Here is a 22,031-nt window from a genome sequence, read left to right as displayed (position 1 = left end):
CGCACCGCCTACCATCCCATCCCCGCATCGTGATTGGCCGAGAGCCCGAGTTCGCCCCGCCCCTTCGGCACCAGCCAGGCGAGTCTCGCGCTCCGCCCTCGCCCCTCCCCTCAGGTGGCGAAAAAGGCGGGAAAAGAGCCGCACGCGCCCCCCCCACCGCCGCCTCACGGCGCAAAATGGCGCTGGGAAAAAACACCGCGAAACACCCCCAAAATCACCCGCAATGGCCCATCTCGCCCTTCCCTTCCCCTTAAGAGCCGTTATTTGAACGGGTGGTGTCACCACCACCTGTAACGTGCTGCCGCGGCCCTTCCCGCAGGTGGAGGAAGAGGTGGCAAAATGGCGGCAGAGGCTGAGGGGAGCTTGGTGCCCGTGCTCATCCCCAGCCCGGCACTGAGATATTTGGGGCACCCCAAAATCCCGGCGGAACCTTCATCCCCTGCCTGTGCCATGAGGGGTAAGGGTGATGGCTTAGAGAGGCAGCCTGTGCCTTTTGGGGGTGTACAAGGGGGTTTTGGGGAGCTGTGAGACCTTCAGGGAGCGTGTGGGGTGTCCAAGGTGGCTTTTGGGGTGCTCTGGAGGGTTGGGGACGCTCATTTAGTGTCAAAGTGGGGCACTGGCACTGGGTTCTACATCCCCACTCACCCCCCCAGCTGTAAAGTGGGGTGAGACCCCCTCAAAACCCCCACGGGGACATGGGGGGACCCCCCTCCCCAAAGCCCCCACATTTCCACCTCCTACTTGAAAGATCCCCCAACCCACACCTACAACACTCCTGTTCCCCTGGCTCATTTCTAAAAAAAGAGGTTTTTTTTTAACCGTTTCTCATTTAAACATAATATTTTAATTTAATTTTTTTGATCCCTCAGAACTGCATGGCCGCCTCCAACGTCTCCGACAGCTTCGTGGCGATTTTCTCTGCGGGATAAGAGCGATCAGGAATTTGAAGGGAGGTGATCAGGGAAGTTTGGGAGGGGGGGTCAGGAAAAGGGGGGGGGTGTCTTCACTTTTTCACTCACCTGCTCTTTTTTGTAACTTTTTTCTCCTTTTCCCAGCTGCCTGCAGCCCCTGGCCTTGGAATAGAGGAGGGAGTGCAGCCACCTCCTCCAGACTGGGGGCTCTGGGCACCGGCTCCCCCTCGGTGCCCCCCGACTTCACCCGGGGCTTGAGCTCCACTGTCATCCTGCCGAGCTGGGGAGGGGGTCAAATATTAACCCACTGCCCCCCACTCAAAAAAAAACCCACCCTCCCCACCTCAGGAAATCCATTCCTACCTCCAGGTCGCTGCTGTCTTCCTCCATGGCTTCTCCTTCCCCTTCCTCCTCAGGACTGAGCCTCGTCACCGTCACTGGCACAGCTGTGGGGGGGGGGCCAGGTGAGTTTTGGGGGGTCCCTGAGGGGTGAAGGGAGTGGGGGACAGGTGCAGCTCACCTGCCAGGGCCTCGGCATCGCCCCGTTCCAGAGCCTCCAGGTCCAGTGCTGGCCCCAGGGCCGGCAGGATTTGGGCCTCGAGCTGCACCCCCCGCGATTTGGGGGGGTGGGTGTAGTACGAGATCTTCCCACTGTGGGGAAAAAGAGGGGTCAGGGTGTGGGGAGAGCCCTCCTGTCCCCCAAAAACAGAGCTCAGGGTGTAGAAAGACCCCTCCTCTGTCCCCAAAAATGGGGGTCAGGGTGTGGAAACCCCTTTCCAGCCCCCAAAATGGGGGTCAGGGTGCAGAAACCCCTCCCCAGCCCCCCAAAAAGGGGGTGAGAATGAAAAAAAAACCCTTCTTAGTCCCTCAAAATGGGGTCAGGGTATATGGGAACCCTCCCCAACCCCACAGAATGGGGTCAGAATGTAGGGGGACCCTCCCCAGCCCAACAGGAAAGGGGCTGAGGGTGCGGAACCCCCTCCCCAGCCCCCCAAAAATGGGGTCAGGGTGTATAGGGACCCTCCCCAGCCCCCCAGGAATGGGGGTCAGAGTGTGGAGACCCCTTCTCAGCCCCCAAAAATGAGGTCAGGGTGTATGAGGACCCTCCCCAGCCCCCCAGGAATGGGGGTCAGAGTGTGGAGACCCCTTCTCAGCCCCCAAAAATGAGGTCAGGGTGTATGAGGACCCTCCCCAGCCCCCCAGGAATGGGGGTCAGAGTGTGGAGACCCCTTCTCAGCCCCCAAAAATGAGGTCAGGGTGTATGAGGACCCTCCCCAGCCCCCCAGGAATGGGGGTCAGAGTGTGGAGACCCCTTCTCAGCCCCCAAAAATGAGGTCAGGGTGTATGAGGACCCTCCCCAGCCCCCCAGGAATGGGGGTCAGAGTGTGGAGACCCCTTCTCAGCCCCCAAAAATGAGGTCAGGGTGTATAGGGACCCTCCCCAGCCCCCCAAGAAAGGGATCAGAATGTGGAGACCCCCCCCAAACGGTCCCCCTCCCTCCCAGACCTGGTCCAGTCGCGCAGCAGGGCCACGGCGGCGGCGTGGGGGTCCGGCAGCCCCCCCCGGGCGGAGCCGGCCCTGCCGCCGGGCCAGGTGGGCCAGGAACTGCAGGGGGTCAGCGCAGGGGGGCACCCCATAGAGCTCTCTCAGCTGTGGGGGGACACCGTGGGGGTTTTTTTTTTTTGGGGTGTGGGGGAAAGGACACACGGGGGATTGTCACCTTGTTCCCCTTAGTGGCCGAAATGGGGTGAAAATGCCCAAAGTGTGGGAGAGTCCCCCTGAAATAACCTCCCCTCCCCACTGCTCTGGGCACCCCTAATGCTGAGCCCCCCCTTAATCCCAATTTCGGGGGGTCACTGTGTCCCCCCTCCGTTGCCCTGATCTTTTTTTGCCTTTTGATATTTGCAGTTTGGCAGGAGAGTTTCTCAGAGACTTCTGAGTGAATAAAAGTGATACTTCAACAATTGTCCCCTGCTCCAGAGAGGAATGTACAGTCTCCAAAAACCAATTTTGTTGATATTTTATCAATTATTCCTCCTCCAGAAAGGAACGTACAGTTCCCAAAAATCACTTTTGTTGATATTTTATCGATTATTCTTCCTCCAGGGAGGAACGTACAGTTCCCAAAAATCCCTTTTGTTCACTTACAAGTCTGTGAGAAACTCGACAAAAATGCAAATATGAGAAGGCGGAAAAAGATCAAAGTGAGACTGCCCCACCCCCCCCCAGAGCTGAGCTGTTAAATCCGCTGATTCAGCTGGAAAAACGGGGTCAAATTGGAACCCACCCTCCCCGTTGCCACGGTCTCAGCCCCCCCGAGGGGTCCCCACGCACCTGCTGGGCGGGGCAGCGGCGCAGGATGGCGCAGGCGGGGCTCAGGGGGTCCCGCAGGCGTTGGGGGGCCAGGGCCCCCCTGAGAGGGGCGGCGGCCGGGGGGGTCCCCCCGAGTCCAGCACCACCCCAGGACAGTCCAGGAGCTGGATGTGCCGGTCCAGCTGCACGGCCTGCAGGCACCTGGGGGCGGGGTCTGCATGCCACACCCACCCACACACCTGGGCGGGGTCTGGGTGCCACACCCATCCACACACCTGGGCGGGGTCTGGGTGCCACACCCACCCACACACCTGGGCGGGGTCTGGGTGCCACACACCCATCCACACACCTGGGCGGGGTCTGGGTGCCACACCCATCCACACACCTGGGTGGGGTCTGGGTGCCACACCCATCCACACACCTGGGTGGGGTCTGGGTGCCACACCCATCCACACACCTGGGCGGGGTCTGGGTGCCACACCCACCCACACACCTGGGCGGGGTCTGGATGCCACACTCACCCACACACCTGGGTGGGGCTCCCCATGCCACACCCACACACCTGGGCGGGGCCAACCCAGGCTCCTCCCACTCCCCCTGAGCACCCTGAGCCCAGCCCAGCCCTGGGGGTCTCACTCACCTGGTGACCCCGGGCACGGCCCCCACCACGCAGGCCCGGCTGCGCTTGAGGCTGTTGATGAGGCTGCTCTTGCCCACGTTGGGGTATCCTGGGGAGGGGGAGCGGTTGGGGGGCACCCCAAAACCCCCAGCCCTCCCTTTCACAGCCCCCCAAACTCCCCCAAGCCCCCCAAACTCTCTCCCTATGCGCCCCTCACCCACCACCCCAACCCAACCCCCCGTTTCCCAGCCCCCCACGCTCCCCCCCAGCCGCCCTCACCCACGACCCCCACGGTGATGGAGGTCTTGGCCTCTCCGCTGCGCCCGTAGTTCCTCAGGATGTGCAGGAGCCTCTCGGCGCCCACGCACGCCCCCCCCGCCAACGCCTCCTCGGAAACCGTGACTGCTGACCCCCGGATCTGCTTCTGTGGGGCGGGGGAGACACGGGGTGGGGGTCAGGGGGACCCCTTGAGCTGAGCCCCCCACCCTCCCCCCAGGCCCTCCCCAAACCCCCACCAGGTTTCGGCTCTGCTGCTGCGTGCACGACTTGAAGGCCACGGCGGGGAACTCGGCCCGCAGGTGCTTCAGCCACGCGGCCACCACGTCCCTCGGCACCAGGTCTGGCGTGGGGGGACACAAATGGGTTTGTCCCCAAGGTTGTGGGGGGACAAGGGGGACCCCCAAAAAATCCACGTCGGGACTCCCCCCCAGATCCTCTCACCGATCTTGTTGAGGACGAGCACGAGGTGCTGGTGGGGTCGTAGGGCTCCCTCGAGCTGGGGGCTGCGGCAGCCCTGGGGGTCGCGGGCGTCCAGCACCTCCAGCACCACGTCAGACGCCGTCAGCACCTGCCAAAATCGGGGTTCAGGTGAGGGGGGAAAGACCCTCACCCCAAATATAATCCCCCCAAACCGCCATCCCCCCCCAGCACTGACCTTGCGCAGCTCCCGCCCGAACTGTCGCAGCGACGCCTCGTTCTGGGGGGGCTGGGGGGGCTCCTCTTCCTCCTTCTCCTGGGGGCACCTGGGTTACGGGGATCTCTCCATCCAGGGGGTGCCCCCTGATTTTTGGATTCCCCAATTCCTCTCTGTCCTCTGGGGAGCCTCACCTCCCTCCCAGGGGGAGCCCCCCCTCTCAGGGGACCCCCCCCCCCACACTTTTTTGGGGAACCCCCCATGGGTGCTCCCAGCCCCACCTGGCTCTGGAAGTGCTGCTGTCCCTGCAGAGCATCCGCCAGGTGCACGGCCAGGTGAGATCGCTGCTGCGCCTTCAGCACCTGCGGGACACGGGAGGGCTCAGACCCCCCAAAACCCCCCCGGGACCCCAAACTGCCCCCCTCCCCCCGAGTTTGTATTTGAGGGGGAACCCCAGAATCCCCCCCCGGGGGTTGCACGTGGAGAACACCCCAAAACTCCCTCCCCTCGGGGTGACCTGGGGCACCCCCAAAAACGCCCCCCGAGGTTCTTTACCCGTCTCTGCCGGCTCTTGGTTTGCTCCACGAAGGCGGCGAAGCGGCCGAGCTGCGGCAGCCCCGGGTCCTTCTTCACCCCGCGGCGGGTGAGCCGGGCCTGGGGACACGGGGGTGACACACGGGGGGGGTGACACACGGGGGGGGTGACACACGGAGGGGGTGACACACGGAGGGGGTGACACACGGAGGGGGTGACACACGGAGGGGGTGACACGCAGAGGCCAAAGGGTCGCACCCCCAAACCAGCCCCCGTTCCCTCCCCGCCCCGCCCCGGGCCGGGGCTCACCTGGACGCGCTTTTTCCGGGACGCCTCCACCTGTCGTCCTGCAGGAAGGGGCGGGGTGAGCTCGGGGGTTGCGGGGGGGTCCCCAAAACCCCCACGAACCCTCCCGGTGCCTCCCCGAACTCACGGGAGCGGGTCATGGCTGTGGCTCCCACGCTGCTGGGATCTCTGGCGCCGACTAGTGACGTCGCTTCCGGTGCAGCAAAGGCACATCACGTGTCCTTCCATAGCCACACCCAAGATGGCGCAGCCCGCGCCAACAGCACGCCCAAGATGGCGGCCCCCTTACGGCGACATCCACCGTGCCCCACCCAAGATGGCGTCCCCCACACCCCCCGCATGGCGGCGAGAGCGGCACGGCCACGCTCAAGATGGCGGACAAAAGCACGACCTACCTTTAGTGCCACACTCAAGATGGCGGCTCGGCGCAAAGAGGCCACCCCGCCACACCCAAGATGGCGGCCAGCCCCACCCCGCCACACCCATTATGGCGGCCAGCCCCACGCCTCCCCCCTCCCCCCCCCCCAAGAACGACCGGGACTGCCCTTACCAAGAGTGCACTTTTTTATTCCTTTTTTTGTTTTTTTAACTTTTTCTCTCAGTTTTTTTTTGGGGGGTGGGGGGGGGAGGGGCTGAACTCAGTATTTATAATTTCAGGGGCTCCCCCCCTTTTCACCATCCCCGCCCCTCCCCCCCAAACCCCCAACACGGCGAGGGGGCGAGGGTGAGGAGGAGGAGGAGGAGAGAATCCCCCAACCCTCCAACAGAGCAAAACCCCCCACCCCCACACAAACCGGGACCGGAGAAAAAAAAAAACCAAAAAAAAACCCCCCAAAAAACCAAAACAAACCAAAAAAAAAAAAAAAACCAACCCCAAACCAACCCCGGAAAAAAAAAAACCAAACCAAAACCAAAAACCCCAAAACAAACAAACAAAAAAAAAAAAGCCAAATGGAACAAAAAAATATATATATATTTATAGAGCCCCTGCGGGGGGCCGGGGCGGGCCCCCCTAGGCCAGCCCGAAGCCCTCGGAGCACTCCTGGATGGCCAAGAGCAGCATGTGCCGCAGCTTCTCGTAGCTCTCGTAGGCCGGCAGGTCCAGCTGGTTGAAGCTGGGGACACACCAGAGTCATTGTCACTCCCCCACGAGGGTCACTGTCCCCAGTGCCACCCCGCCCGCGTGCCGCTGTCCCAGCCCCCAAATCCCGCGCTCCTCGGGCGTGTGTCCCCGTCCCGGTGTCCTCAGCTGACCCCAGTGATTTGTCCCCGTGTCTCCTCCCAGTGTCACCTCACCCGTGTGTCCCCTGTTCCCACCTCCGTGACCTCCTGGTGTCCCCTGATGTCTCCTCCGTGTCTTTGTGTCCCTCCCTGTCCCCGTGTCCCCTCGCCGGGTGTGTGCCAGGGGCCGGTGCTCAGTGTCACCCCATGTCCCTGTCACCCTGTCTGTGTCCCTCCTGTGTCCCCATGTCCCCCTGTCCCCCCGTGTCCCTCACCGAGTGTGTGCTGAGGGCAGAGCTCCGCGTCCCCATGTCCCTCTGTCCCCATGTCCCTTCCATGTCCCTCCCGTGTCCCCCTGTCCCCTCATGTCCCCCCCATGTCCCCCGGTGTCCCCTGACCAGGTGTGTGCCGAGGGCAGCCGGTCGGTGGAGCGGTCGTCGCGGTGGATCTGGAATTTCTGGATGCCGTTCATGCCCTCGAGGGCGGCGAATCCCTGCAGGGGCACCTTGGACGTGCCCGTCACAAACTGCAGGAACTTGGCGCGGTCGGCCTGGTCGAAGGAGCGCAGGGCGCGCCAGAACCACTGGATCTGGGGTGGGGGACAGGGACAGGGACGGGGACAATCAGCCACCGGCATCCCTCTGGAATCCCTCCTGGAACCCTCTGGAGCCCCAAAGAATCCACCCGGAATCCCCACAGAATCCAGCCCCACACGGATGGAATTACTCTGGTACCCAGAACCCCCCTGGAATCTCCCCAAAAGTCCCTGGAATTCCCCCAGAACCCCCTGGAATCCCCCCCCAAAACCCCTTCCAGGATCCATCCCCACCTGGATGGAATTGCCCTGGTACCCAAAATCCCCCTGGAATCCCCCCAAGCCCCACCCTGGAATCCCCCAGGACCCCCTGGAATCCCCTCAAAATCCCTTGGAATCCCCCCAAAACCCCCCGGAATCCCCCCAAAACCTCCTGGAATCGCCCCAAAATCTCCTGGAATCCCCCAAAACCTCCTGGAACCCCTGAAAATCCCCTGGAATCTCCCAAAACCCCCCAGAATCCCCCCGAAACCCCCTGGAATCTCCCAAAATCCCCTGGAATCCCCCCAAAACCCCCTGGAATCCCCCAAAATCCCCTGGAATCCCCCCCAGATCCCCTTGGAATCCCCCCAAAACCCCCCGGAATCCCCCCAAAACCTCCTGGAATCGCCCCAAAATCTCCTGGAATCCCCCAAAACCTCCTGGAACCCCTGAAAATCCCCTGGAATCTCCCAAAACCCCCTGGAATCCCCCCCAAATCCCCTGGAATCCCCCCAAAACCCCTCGGAATCCCCCCAAAATCCCCTGGAACCCCCCAACACCCCCTGGAATCCCCCCAAAATCCCCTGGAATCCCCCCAAACACCCCCTGGAACCCCCCAACACCCCCCGGAATCCCCCCCAAAACCCCCTGGAATCTCCCAAAGCCCCCCAGAACCCCCCAACCCCCCCCTCAGGACCACCCCCAGGCCCCACGGCCCACCTGGATGGAGTTGCCCTGGTACTTGTGGTACTCGGTGTTGGCCTTGAGGTCGTCGATGTCGATGGTGGGCAGCCCCGAGATGAGCAGCTCCAGCTCCTGCTCCGTGAAGATGGAGATGAGGCGCTTGGGGATGATCTCGTAGAAGCCCTCCAGGAACGCCGCCAGCTGCTTCCGGATGGCCCCTGCGGGAGTTTGGGGGCTCAGGAGGGGTCCCAGAGCCCCCCCCAAAGCCCCCCCTGTCCCCCGGGGCTCACCGGTCATGCGCATCTGGCACACCAGGTGCACGTACTCCTTCTTGTTCTCCTCCGTCACCAGCACGTTGGCCCCGTTGGGCTTCAGGTCCCGCACCTCGCACACGCCGAATTCCTGCACCTGGGGGGGGCACGGGGGGGGTCACCGGGGTGTGGGGCCACGGGGGGGACATTCCTGAGCTTTAAATACCCCAAATTCCTGCACCTGGGGGGCTTAGCAGGGTGTGGGGACATCCCCGAGCCTCAAACACCCCAAATTCCTGCACCTGGAGAACCTCAGACACCCCGAATTCCTGCACCCGGGGGGACACATGGGACCCTCCAGGGGCAGCCGTGGGGAGCTGGAGACCCCCAAGGCTGGTTCTGGGTGGTCCCTGTGCCCCAGGGGGGTCCCTGGGCTGGTTTTGGGGGGTCCCTGTGCCCGAGGGGGGTCCGTGGGCTGGTTTTGGGGGGTCCCTGTGCCCCAGGGGGGTCCGTGGGCTGGTTTTGGGGGGGTCCCTGTGCTGGTTTTGGGGGGGTCCCTGTGCCCCAGGGGGGTCCGTGGGCTGGTTTTGGGGGGTCCCTGTGCCCCAGGGGGGGTCCGTGGGCTGGTTTTGGGGGGTCCCTGTGCCCCAGGGGGGGTCCCTGTGCTGGTTTTGGGGGGTCCCTGTGCCCCAGGGGGGTCCCTGTGCTGGTTTTGGGGGGTCCCTGTGCCCCAGGGGAGTCTGTGGGCTGGTTTTGGGGGGGTCCCTGTGCCCCAGGGGGGTCCCTGTGCTGGTTTTGGGGGGGTCCCTGTGCCCCAGGGGGGTCCCTGGGCTGGTTTTGGGGGGTCCCTGTGCTGGTTTTGGGGGTCCCCGGGCTGGTTTTGGGGGGGCCCCACCTCGGTGCTGAAGGTGAGGTCGTAGCCCAGCGTGGAGACGTCGTTCTCCAGCAGGTACACGAGGCCCTGGTAGAAGTGATAGTCCTCGCTCTCCATGTCCGTGTACCTGGGGGGCCAGAAACGGGGGGCAGCGCCCCAAAAACGGGGTCAGAAACCACGGGGAGCCCCAAAAACGGGGTCAGACCCTGCAGGAGGTGCCGCACCCATCTAAGGGTGTCCAGCACCCCACAGACGGCTCCAGCATCCCACAAATGCAGCCCCACACTCCTCTGAGGGGCTTCTGCACCCCATAAACAGATCCCACACCCCAGAAACAGCTCCAGCACCCCATAAACGACTCCAGCACCCCATAAACGACTCCAGCACCCCATAAACGACTCCAGCAGCCCATAAACGACTCCAGCAGCCCATAAACGACTCCAGCACCCCATAAACGACTCCAGCACCCCACAAACGACTCCAGCAGCCCATAAACTACTCCAGCACCCCACAAACGACTCCAGCAGCCCATAAACTACTCCAGCACCCCACAAACGACTCCAGCAGCCCCAGACCAGCCCAGCTCTCCCCTCTCACCTCACGGACTTGCCCAGGATGTGTTTGTAGAAGGAGCGGGTGAAGAAACACTCCAGCCCCCCATAAATGACTCCAGCACCCCATAAACGACTCCAGCACCCCAGAAACGACTCCAGCACCCCACAAATGCCATCCCACACCCCATAAACGACTCCAGCACCCCACAAACAGCTCCAGCACCCCCCAAATGCCATCCCACACCCCATAAACGACTCCAGCACCCCATAAACCAGCGCAGCTCTCCCCTCTCACCTCACGGACTTGCCCAGGATGTGTTTGTAGAAGGAGCGGGTGAAGTAACACTCCAGCAGCCGGTTGTCGTAGACGGCCTTGGCCACGATCCTGCCCACGAACTTGAAGTAGCTCAGGTGGTTGGGGTTGCAGTGGGACGAGGGGTTGATGGTGTAGGTGACGCGGTCGCCGGGCGAGGTGCGGAACAGGGCGTACATGGGGTTGAACATCTCGCGGGAGATGATCATGTACCACTCCCGCAGCAGCCCCCCGGCGTCCTGGCCCTCCCTCGCCCTCGAACACGATGTACCTGGGGAGAAAAAAGGGGGGGGGGGGGGGGAAAAAGGGGTCAGGGAGGGTGGGAGAGGGGGATTGGGGGGTTTGGGGGGGATGGAGCGGGGTTTGGGGTGGATGGAGGTGTTTTTTGGGGGGGAATTTGGGGGGGATTTGAGGGGTTTGGGGAGGATGGAGCGGGGTTTGGGGTGGATGGAGGTGTTTTTGGGGGGGAATTTGGGGGGGATTCGAGGGGTTTGGGGAGGATGGAGCGGGGTTTGGGGTGGATGGAGGTGTTTTTGGGGGGAATTTGGGGGGGATTTGAGGGGTTTGGGGAGGATGGAGCGGGGTTTGGGGTGGATGGAGGTGTTTTTTGGGGGAATTTGGGGGGGATTTGAGGGGTTTGGGGAGGATGGAGCGGGGTTTGGGGGGTTTTGGGGTGGATGGAGGTGTTTTTGGGGGGGTTTGGGGAGGATGGAGTGGGGTTTGAGGGGGTTTTGGGGTGGATGGAGGGGGGTTTGAGGAGGGTCTGGAGGTGTTTTTGGGGTGACTTGGGGGGTTTGGGGTGGATGGAGTGGGGTTTGGAGGGGTTTTGGGGTGGATGGAGGTGTTTTTGGGGGGGTTTGGGGTGGATGGAGTGGGGTTTGAGGGGGTTTTGGGGTGGATGGAGGGGGGGTTTGGGCGGTTTGAGGAGGGTCTGGAGGTGTTTTTGGGGTGACTTGGGGGGTTTGGGGTGGATGGAGTGGGGTTTTGGGTGTCCCAGGGTGTCTTTGGAATCCCTAAGAGATATTTGAGGGTGTCCAAGTGACATTCTGGGGTGCCCAGGGGATATTTTGGAGTATCCAGGGATATTTTGGGGTGTCCAAGTGATATTCTGGGTCGCCCAGGGGATATTTTGAGTGTCCCAGGGACATTTGGGGCTGCCCAAGGCCCACTCCCAAGCCCCCCCCGGAGTTATTTTCGGGGCGCTCACAATCGATTCTTCATCTCCTCGGGCGACTTGCGGTGCAGCTCGCGGTACGAGTCCTCGAAGACGTGGTCCCGGCGCACGTGCACGGCCATGTCCTCCTTGCGCAGCCCCTCGTCCAGCCGCTCCAGCTCCTGCCTGAAATACCTGCCCGGGAGGGAAGGAATGGAAAAGGAAAAGGAAAAGGAAAAGGAAAAGGAAAAGGAAAAGGAAAAGGAAAAGGAAAAGGAAAAGGAAAAGGAAAAGGAAAAGAAAAGGAAAGGAAAGGAAAGGAAAGGAAAGGAAAGGAAAGGAAAGGAAAGGAAAGGAAAGGAAAGGAAAGGAAAGGAAAGGAAAGGAAAGGAAAGGAAAGGAAAGGGAAAAGGAAAGAGAAAAGAAAAGAGAAAAGAGAAAAGAGAAAAGAAAACAGAAAAAAGAAAAAAGAGAAAAGAAAAGAAAAAAGAAAAAAGAAAAGAGAAAAGAGAAAAGAGAAAAGAGAAAAGAGAAAAGAGAAGAGAAGAGAAAAAAGAAAAGAGAAGAAAAAAGAAAAGAAAAGAAAAGAAAAGAAAAGAAAAGAAAAGAAAAGAAAAGAAAAGAAAAGAAAAGAAAAGAAAAGAAAAAAGAAAAGAAAAGAGAAGAGTAAAAAATTAAAACTCCCAGCGTCACGTGGCGCTCGTCTTTTCTGGTTCTTTTTTTTTTGGTGTTTTTTCTTTTTTCTTTTTTTGTGGCGGAGTTTCGGGAGTTTTTCCCGCGGGTTTTTCAGGGAAACCAAAGGGATTGTTTTGGGAAATTGGGGTTTTTAGTTTTTGGTCCTTTCTGGAGGAGGGGATGAATTGGTGGAGTTCTGGTCGGACCGGTGGGGTCGGAGAGGTGGAAACCTTGTCCTCTGATCCCTGGTTGTTGTTCAAAATCCCCCAAATCCCCTTCCTGGGACCCCCAAAATTCCCCTTTAGGGACCCCCCAAACCCCCTTTTGTGGACCGACTCAATCCCCTGGAATCTCCCTGCTGGAATCCCCCTCCTGGGAGCCCCAAAATCCCCTTAATGAGACCCCCAAATCTGCTGGGACCCCCCAAATCCCCTCCTGGGACCCCCCCAAACCCCCTGGGGACCCCCAAATTCCCTGGGAACCCCAAAATTTCCCTCCTGGGACCCCTAAATCCCCCTGTTGGGACCCCCCCAAATCTCCCTTGTGGGACTCCGCCAAATCCCCTTCCCGGGAAACCCAAAATTGCTGTGCTGGGACCCCCAAATCCCCTTCCTGAGGTCCCCAAACTCCCTGGGGACCCCCCAAATCCCCTGGAACCCCCAAATCTCCCTGCTGGGACCCCCCACATCCCCTTCCTGGGACCACCAAAACCCCTGGGAACCCCCAAATCCCTGTTGGGATCCCCCAAACCCCCTTTTGGGAACCCCCCAAATCCCCTGAGGACCCCCAAAACCCCTGGGACGCCCCAAACCGCTCCGAGGACCCCCCTCAAATCCCCCCGAGGACACCCCCAAATCCCCTAAGGACCCCCCAAACACCCCCAATCCCCTCCTAGGACCCCCCAAACCCCTCCTGGGACCCCCCAATCCCCTCCCAGGACCCCCAAACCCCTCCCGGGACCCCCCAATCCCCTCTTGGGACCCCCCAAACCCCTCCCGGACCCCCCAATCCCCTCCCGGGACCCCCCAATCTCCCCAAGGACCCCCCAATCCCCTCTTGGGACCCCCCCAAAACCCCCCAAGGACCCCCCAATCCCCTCCTGGGACCCCCCCAATCCCCTCCTGGGACCCTCAATCCCCTCCTGGACCCCCAATCCCCCCATGGACCCCCCAATCCCCTCCTGGGACCCCCAATCCCCTCCTGGGACCCCCCCAATCCCCTCCTGGGACCCCCCAATCCCCTCCTGGGACCCCCAATCCCCTCCTGGGACCCCCCCAATCCCCCTGAGAACCCCCACAAAACCCCTAAGGACCCCCCAAACCCCTCCTGGGACCCCCCCAAACCCCTCCTGGGACCCCCCAAACCCCTCCTGGGACCCCCCAATCCCCTCCTGGGACTCCCCAATCCCCTCCCGGGACCCCCCAATCCCCTCCGGCCGCCCCAGGCGCACTGACTTGCGCTTGACGTCGAAGTCGAGCACGCGGATGTAATCCACCAGCACGGCGAAGGGGCCGTCGGCCAGGTGCGTGGTGGACTGCCGCAGGATCTGGTTCAGCACCGTCCTGTGCGTCTCTGCAAAAGGGAGGAAAAAAAGAGATTTTTAGACAATAAAACCTTTTTTTTTTCTGTGCTCTTCTCCTCCTGAAATATTTGGGGTCTCTCTCTCTGTTTTGCGCCCTCGAGCGTCATCCCTCGTCACCCCAGAAGGAGATTTGGTTGTTCCGCGTTAGCCCGTCTGTAATCTTTGTTAAATAAATAGTTTTTCCCCCGTCCTTTAACCTTATGAACACTTGGTTAAATAAATAATTTTTTCCTGCCCTCCCAAACCCTTTCCCAACACCCCCAATTCCTTTCCCAGACCCCCTCCAGCCCCCCAAACCCTCTCCCTGTGCCCCAAACCCCTTCCCAACACCCCCAAATTCCCCTCCCAGACCCCTCCAGCCCCCCCAAACCCTCTCCCCAACCCCCTCCTTCTCCCCAGACCCCTCCCTGCCCCCCAAAGCCCCCCCAGGCCCCCTCCCTGCCCCCCAGAGCCCCCCAGACCCCCTCCCTGTGCCCCAAAGCCCCCCCAGACCCCCTCCCTGTGCCCCAAAGCCCCCAGACCCCCTCCCTGCCCCCAAAAGCCCCCCAGACCCCCTCCCCGTGCCCCAAAGCCCCCCAGACCCCTCCTCATGCCCCAAAGCCCCCCAGAACCCCTCCCTGTGCCCCAAAGCCCCCCCAGGCCCCCTCCCCGTGCCCCAGAGCCCCCAGACCCCCTCCCCGCCCCCCCAGAGCCCCCCAGACCCCCTCCCCGTGCCCCAGAGCCCCCAGACCCCCTCCCCGCCCCCCAGAGCCCCCAGACCCCCTCCCCGTGCCGGCTCACCGGCGAAGCGCAGGAATTTCTGGGTGTCGGGGGGCAGGCTGGCCGAGATGTGCATGGCCGAGGGCTCGCGCGAGAAGAAGGGGTCGAGGGCGGAGGGCGTGGCGGGGGTCAGCGGCGCGGGGGACAGCGGCGGCGGCTCGTCCTTGATGTGCGCCAGCTGGCTCTCCCGCGTGTCCCGCACCGGCGGGCGGCTCTCGCGCTCCGTGGCGTGCACCAGGAAAAACGCCTCGACGGCCGGCTGCAGCACTGCGGGGGGACACGGGGGTCACGGGGACGGAACAGGGGACAGCCGGGGGTCACAGGGATGGCCAGGGGTCACGGGGACAGCACAGGGGACAGCCGGGGGTCACAGGGGTCACGGGGACACGGGGGACATGGGGGACACGGGGGTCATGGGGACAGTCAGGGGACAGCACAGGGACGGCGAGGGGGACAGGGAGGGGACAGGGAGGGGTCAGAGGGACATGGGGACAGCAAGGGGTCATTGGGGTATGGGGGCAGCACAGGGGTCAGTGAGGGGTCAGTGTGGTACAGGGGTCAGCGCGGGGTCACCATGGCACAGGGGTCAGTTTGGGGTCACCGTGGCACAGGGGTCAGTTTGGGGTCAGTGTGGGGTCAGTGCGGGGTCACCGTGGCACAGGGGTCAGCGTGGCACAGGGGTCAGTTTGGGGTCAGCGTGGCACAGGGGTCAGTTTGGGCTCGGCAGCGCGGGGTCAGCGTGGCACAGGGGTCAGCGCGGGGTCAGCGTGGGGTCAGCGCGGGGTCAGCGCGGGGTCAGCGTGGCACAGGGGTCAGTTTGGGCTCGGCGGCGCGGGGCCGACACGGGACACAAGCCCGGCCTCGGGGCCGCGGCCCGGCTGCGGGGGGACGCACCGAGCACGGCGTGCTGGTCGTGCGACTCCTCGAGCTCCTTGAGGCACTCGCCCAGCATGTCCCACAGCTCGTCCAGGCTCAGCTGCTCGCTCAGCAGGGGCAGCTCCGGCGGCCGCTCCTCCCTGTCCCGCTCCCGCTCCCGCTCCCGCTCCCCGCCCTGCGCCGCCTCGGGGCCTGCGGGGGGACACGGCCACGGCACGCCGGTGTGAGCGGGGACAGCCCGGCACCGACGGCCCGGCAGTGTCACCCGCCCGGCCAGTGACACCCCGGCAGTGTCACCCACCAGGGACAGCCCGGCAGTGTCACCCCGCCCGGCCAGTGACACCCCGGCAGTGTCACCCACCAGGGACAGCCCGGCACCGACGGCCCGGCAGTGTCACCCGCCCGACCAGTGACACCCCAGCAGTGTCACCCACCCGGGACACCCCGGCAGTGTCACCCACCCGGGACACCCCGGCAGTGTCGCCCACCAGGGACAGCCCAGCAGTGTCACCCGCCCGACCAGTGACACCCCGGCAGTGTCACCCACCAGGGACACCCCGGCAGTGTCACCCACCAGGGACAGCCCGGCACCGACGGCCCGGCAGTGTCACCCGCCCGACCAGTGACACCCCGGCAGTGTCACCCACCCGACCAGTGACACCCCGGCAGTGTCACCCACCAGGGACAGCCCGGCAGTGTCACCCACCCGGGACACCCCGGCAGTGTCACCCACCAGGAACAGCCCGGCAGTGTCACCCACCAGGGACAGCCTGGCAGTGTCACCCGTCCGGCCAGTGTCACCCCGGCAGTGTCACCCAGCAAGTGTCACCCTACCAGTGCTGCCCACCTGACCAGTGACACCCCAGCAGTGTCACCCACCCAACCACTGACACCCAACCCAAACAGCGTCACCCAACCAGTAACACCCAGCCTGACCAGTGTCACCCAACCAGTGCCACCCCACTAAGTGCCACCCAACCCCAGCGGTGCCACCCGCTGCAGTGACACTGGGATGGCCCTGCACCAGCCTGGGGGAGGGGGGATGACCCAGTGGTGGCACTGGGGGTGACTGGGAGCTGACTGGGCGGCACTGGGCTGTACTGGGCCTTACTGGAGGGTGACAGGGTGGCACTGGGAGGTGACAGGGAGTTGACTAGGCAGCACTGGGCCATACTGGGCAGCACTGGGCCGTACTGGAGGGTGACTGGGTGGCACTGGGAGGTGACAGGGAGCTGACTGGGCGGCACTGGGCCATACTGGGTGGCACTGGGCCCTACTGGGCCGTACTGGAGGGGACTGGGGGGGTTCTCACCCACGTCCTGCGGGGCGGGCGAGGGCTGGTCCACGTCCATGGGCGACTCCTCCCGCCGGGGGGCGCCGTCCGCGGGCCCGGCCTCCGACTGGGGGGGGACGGGGGGCGGCTTTAGGGGGTCGGGACCCCCCCGGGGGACCCCCCAGAGCCCCCCCCGGGCCGGGGGAACCCCAAAACTGCGGGGGGGGGTGAGGGGAGGGGACTGGGAGCCGCGGGGGGAGCGGGGAGGAGCGGGAGGGGGATGGGGAGAGGGAGGAAGAGCAGGAGGGAGGGCGAGGATGATGAGGATGATGATGGGGATGAGCAGGAAATGGAGGGAGGAAGGCTGTGGGGGAGTGGGGGCAGGAGGGGAGGGGGTGGGAGGAGGAGGATGAAGGTGATGAGGAGGGGGCAGGAGGAGGCCAGGGATGGGAGGATGAGGGGGCACAGGAACGGGAGGAAGGAGCAGGACGAGGATGAGGAGGGTGAGGATCGGGGAGGCTGAGGAAGATGAGGAGGCTGAGGAAGGTCAGGGATGAGAGGATGAGGAAGATGAGGGGTGGAGGAAGGGGCAGGATGAGGGGGCTCAGGACGATGAGGAGGGTGGGCTGGGGAGGCTGAGGATGATGAGGAGGGGGAGGCTGAGGATGGTGAAGAGGAAGCTGAGGATGATGACGAGGAGAGCGCACAGGAGCAGGAGGAAGAGCAGGACAAGGGTGAGGGGGCTGAGGACGATGAGGAGGGTGAGGTTGAGGAGATGAGGAGGAGGATGGGGTCAGGGAGGCTGAGGATGACGAGGAGGAAGGCAGCCAGGAGCGGGAGGAAGAGCAGGGAGGGGTGGAGGAAGGCGGCCGTGCTAACCGTGTCTCCCTGCTGCCGCCTCCGGGCCCTCTGGCCCTCACGTACCATTTGTATGATGGCGTCGGCCTCGGCCTCCAGCTGCCGGACGGCGGCCTGGATGCTGCCGGCCGCCCCCAGCCCCGCGGCGCCTGCGGGCACAGCACGGTCAGCGGGACGGGGACGGCGTGGGGACATGGGACAGGGTGGGGACAGGGTGGGGACAGTGTGGGGACAGTGTGAGGACAGTGTGGGGACAGGGTGGGGACAGTGTGGGGACAGGGTGGGGACAGTGTGGGGACAGGGGTCAGTGTTGGGACATGGGGACAGTGCAGGACAGTGTGGGGACAAGAGTCAGTGTGGGGACCAGAGGAATGGCCGGGACAACGGTCAACACCAGGGACCTCAGACAGGGACAGGAAGTGTCACCAACGCCCAGGACAGGGACAGGGGATATCCCCAGCACCCACAACAGTGACACAAGCTGTCCCCAGCACCCAACACAATGACACGAGCTGTCACAGCACCCATCACCCCCCCCCAGTGTGGTCAGCGGTCAGTGTGTGGTCACTGTAGGGGCAGCGGTCAGTCTGCGGTCAGTGGTCAGTCAGTGTGCGGTCAGTGCAGGGTCAGTGGTCAGTGGTCAGTGTGGGGTTAGCGGTCAGTGTGCGGTCAGTGTAGGGGCAGCGGTCAGTGCAGGGTTAGTGGTCAGTGGTCAGTGAGTGTGTGGTCAGTGTGTGGTCAGTGCAGGGTCAGTGGACAATGTGGGGCCAGCGGTCAGTGCACGGTCAGTGCGTGGTCAGCAGTCAGTGTTTAGTGTGTGGTCAGTGTGCAGTCAGCGGTCAGCACGTGGTCAGCGGTCAGCGCGCAGTCAGTGCGCGGTCAGCGGTCAGTGTTTAGTGTGTGGTCAGTGTGAGGTCAGTGTGGGGTCAGCAGTCAGTGCGTGGTCAGCAGTCAGTGTGCGGTCAGCGGTCAGTGCGTGGTCAGCAGTCAGTGTGCGGTTAGCAGTCAGTGCGCGGTCAGCGGTCAGTGTTTAGTGTGTGGTCAGTGTGCGGTCAGTGTGGGGTCAGCAGTCAGTGCGCGGTCAGCAGTCAGTGTGCGGTCAGCAGTCAGTGTTTAGTGTGTGGTCAGTGTGCGGTCAGTGCGTGGTCAGCAGTCAGTGTGCGGTCAGCAGTCAGTGCGCAGTCAGCGGTCAGTGTTTAGTGTGTGGTCAGTGGTCAGTGCACGGTCAGCGCGCGGACAGCGGTCAGTGCGCGGTCAGCGGTCAGCACGCGGTCAGCGGTCAGCGCGCGGCCAGCGGGCGGCCGGAGCGGCCTTACCCAGCCGGCCGGGCTGCTTGGCCTTGCGGTGCGCCCGGCGCGTGTCGTCCCTCAGCTGGATGATGACCTGCAGCACGCGCAGGAAGAATCGCTGCGTGGACGTCTTGGAGGTGAGCACGGACATGGAGGGCAGCTGCAGCTCCCGCCCGCCCAGCGCCCGCTTCTGCGACGCCACGATCACCACGCTCTCGGCCGTGTCGAAGCTGCGGGGACACGGGGCCGTGGGGTCAGTGCGGGGACACGGGGACAGTGTGGGGACACGGGGACAGTGTGGGGACACGGGGCCGTGGGGTCAGTGCGGGGACACGGGGACAGTGTGGGGACACGGGGCCGTGGGGTCAGTGCGGGGACACGGGGACAGTGCGGGGACACGGGGCCGTGGGGTCAGTGCGGGGACACGGGGACAGTGCGGGGACACGGGGCCGTGGGGTCAGTGCGGGGACACGGGGACAGTGCGGGGGACACGGGGCCGTGGGGTCAGTGCGGGGACACGGGGACAGTGCGGGGACACGGGGCCGTGGGGTCAGTGCGGGGACACGGGGACAGTGTGGGGACACGGGGACAGTGTGGGGACACGGGGACAGTGTGGGGACACAGGGCCGTGGGGTCAGTGTGGGGACAGGGGGGACAGTGTGGGGACACAGGGGTGTGGGGTCAGTGCGGGGACACGGGGACAGTGTGGGGACACGGGGACAGTGTGGGGACACAGGGCCGTGGGGTCAGTGTGGGGACAGGGGGGACAGTGTGGGGACACGGGGCCGTGGGGTCAGTGCGGGGACATGGGGTCAGTGTGGGGACATGGGGTCAGTGCGGGGACATGGGGTCAGTGCAGGGACACAGGGACAATGTGGGGACATGGTGACAGTGTGGGGACAGGGGGGCGTGGGGTCAGTGCGGGGACAGGGGGACAGTGTGGGGACAGTGTGGGGACATGGGGACAGCGGTCAGCGTGGGGCATGGGGTCAGTGTGGGGACAGGGACATAGCGATAATGTAGACAATGTGGAGATGAGGACAAAGGGTCAGTGTGGGGACAGGGGGACGTGGGGACAGTGTGGGGACCAGAGGAACGGCAGGGACAGCGGTCAGCAGTGGGGACATGGAGGAGTGGCAGGACAACGGTCACTACTAGGGACCCCAGACAGGGACAGGAAGGGTCACTGGGATCCAGGACAGGACCAGGAGCTGTCCCCAGCAATCAGGACAGCAACAGGAGGGGTGTCACAGCCCCCAGCCCGGGGCCAGCCCCCCCGCGCCCCCCAGACTCACCGGCTCTGCATCTTGCCCTTGAGCTTGGCGCTGGGGGGCTGCTCCTCGGGGAGCCCCTCGGGGGACGGCGCCTCCAGCTGCGCCCGCCGCTGCTGCTCCAGGTTGTACTCACGGAGCTCGGCCAGCAGCGTGCCTGGGGGCGTGGGGGGCACGGGCTGGGACCCCCGAGCTCCCACTGAGCCCCCGGGGACGCCTCGCTGATGCCCGCTGACCGCAGGGCGTCCCACACTGACCACCACTGACCACAGGGCACCACCCCCGACCCCTCACTGACCACTGGGCACCCCCCACTGACCACAGGGTACCACCCCCGACCCCTCACTGACCACTGGGCACCCCCCACTGACCACAGGGTATCACCCCCGACCCCTCACTGACCACTGGGCACCCCCCACTGACCACCACTGACCACAGGGCATCCCCCCACTGACCACAGGGCACCACCCCCTGACCCCTCACTGACCACTGGGCACCCCCCACTGACCACCACCGACCACAAGGCACCTCCACTGACCCCCCCCACGGACCCCCACTGACCCCTCACTGACCAAAGGGCATCCACACTGACCACCCTCACCGACCCCCACTGACCTCCGCCCCCCCAACCCCTCACTGACCACAGGACACCCCCCACTGACCCCAGGGCAGCCACACTGACCACCCTCCCCACCCCGACCTCCACTGACCCCCCCACTGACCACAGGGCACTCCCCACACTGCTCTGGTGGCACAGACCCCTCCCCAGGACAGCCCCCCCAGGACCCCCCCTCACCGATCTGGGACACAGGACCCTTCCCCAGGCCCCCCCCACCCATTTGGTGACACAGGACCCCTCCCCAGGACCCCCCCCCCCCATTTGGTGACACAGGACCCTTCCCCAGGCCCCCCCCACCCATTTGGTGACACAGGACCCCTCCCCAGGACCCCCCCCCCCCCATTTGGTGACACAGGACCCCTCCCCAGGCCCCCCCTCACCGATCTGGCGGCACAGGGCCCCCCCCAGCTGCCGGGCCCCGCTGAGCAGCAGCCGCAGCACCGTGTCCCTTGTCCCCGCGTCCCCCCGGGACAGCTGCAGCAGGACGTTGGCCGCGTCCTCCAGCCCCTCCTCCGAGCATGAGTGCGACGTCAGCACCTGGGGGTGGCACGGGGCAGGGGGGAGTGTGTTGGGGACACCTGGGGACACTTGGGGACAGCAGGACGCCCCCCCTGCCCAGCCTGGCCGCCCCCCCAGGTACCTCCACGGAGAGCTGGAGCTGGCTCTCGGTCAGGCCCGTGGCCGCCAGCCGGGGGTCGGGGCCACCCTCGGGGACCTTGGCAGGGGACTTGGAGCTCTTGGCAGGGGCTGGGGACAGAGGGGACACGGCGCTGGGGGTGGTGGCAGTGGGTGGGAGATGCCACCGAGGACATTGCCCCCCCACCCATCCTGCCAGGCTGCTCCCTGTGCCCGTGGTGTCCCTCCGTGTCCCTGTCACTGTGTCTGATCTGTGCACACTCCTGTCCCCTTGTCCCCACAGCCCATCCCTGTCCCCACACCCCACACCTGGCACCATGCCCCCATCCCATCCCTGTCCCCAAATCCCATCCCTGTCCCCATGTCCCACCCCACATCCCACCCCTGTCCCTCTGTCCCCACACCCCACCCCTGTCCCCACATCCCACCCCCCGTCCCCAAAACCCATTCCTGTCCCTGTCCCCACATCTCACCCCTGTCCCCGCCATGTCCCCTTGTCCCCACACCCCACCCTTCTCCCCCGCGCCCACATCCCGCCCCGTCTCACCCCTGTCCTCTTGTCCCCCCACATGTCCCTCTATCCCACCCCTGCCCCCATATCCCACTCCTATCCCTACATCCCACCTGTCCCACATGTCCCCATGTCCCCACATCCCACCCTGTCACCATGTCCCCGTAGCCCATGTCCCTGTCCCCACATCCCGTCCCCCGTCCCCACACCCCACTCCTGTCCCCGTCCCCACACCCCACC

General features: G+C 64.2%; 2 protein-coding genes across 2 annotated transcripts in view; both read right to left on the bottom strand.

Moving 5' to 3' along the window:
• Positions 1-824: 824 nt before the first annotated feature.
• Positions 825-5,782, bottom strand: LOC136305618 (guanine nucleotide-binding protein-like 3-like protein). Its single transcript, XM_066208916.1, is given in 17 exon segments — positions 825-918; positions 1,020-1,191; positions 1,275-1,357; positions 1,432-1,562; positions 2,418-2,473; positions 2,475-2,561; positions 3,246-3,353; positions 3,356-3,425; positions 3,865-3,952; positions 4,123-4,267; positions 4,359-4,462; positions 4,564-4,690; positions 4,778-4,855; positions 5,038-5,118; positions 5,312-5,410; positions 5,600-5,637; positions 5,724-5,782. Coding segments are annotated over 17 exon segments (1,533 nt in total). The 5' UTR covers positions 5,737-5,782; the 3' UTR covers positions 825-865.
• Positions 5,783-6,550: 768 nt separating this feature from the next.
• The window catches only part of LOC136305615 (E3 ubiquitin-protein ligase HUWE1-like), a gene marked incomplete at its 5' end in the record, with an annotated part of 54,320 nt that continues 38,839 nt past the window's right edge, over positions 6,551-22,031 (bottom strand). Inside the window, 17 exon segments of the mRNA XM_066208906.1 lie at positions 6,551-6,711; positions 7,216-7,406; positions 8,334-8,515; positions 8,588-8,705; positions 9,444-9,549; positions 10,272-10,537; positions 10,539-10,560; positions 11,497-11,637; positions 13,572-13,689; positions 14,480-14,725; positions 15,353-15,526; positions 16,647-16,734; positions 17,487-17,614; positions 18,782-18,984; positions 20,050-20,182; positions 21,025-21,181; positions 21,285-21,589. Of these exon segments, the coding sequence (XP_066065003.1) occupies positions 6,609-6,711; positions 7,216-7,406; positions 8,334-8,515; positions 8,588-8,705; positions 9,444-9,549; positions 10,272-10,537; positions 10,539-10,560; positions 11,497-11,637; positions 13,572-13,689; positions 14,480-14,725; positions 15,353-15,526; positions 16,647-16,734; positions 17,487-17,614; positions 18,782-18,984; positions 20,050-20,182; positions 21,025-21,181; positions 21,285-21,589 (2,681 nt within the window).

This window comes from Chamaea fasciata, unplaced genomic scaffold (genome assembly GCF_029207755.1).
Source record: "Chamaea fasciata isolate MVZ Bird 193981 ecotype frontalis unplaced genomic scaffold, bChaFas1.0.hap1 SCAF_517, whole genome shotgun sequence".
Taxonomy (NCBI): Eukaryota; Metazoa; Chordata; class Aves; order Passeriformes; family Sylviidae; genus Chamaea; species Chamaea fasciata.
Note: the sequence above shows the minus strand (reverse complement) of the source record. Positions and strands in the feature narration are given on the sequence as shown.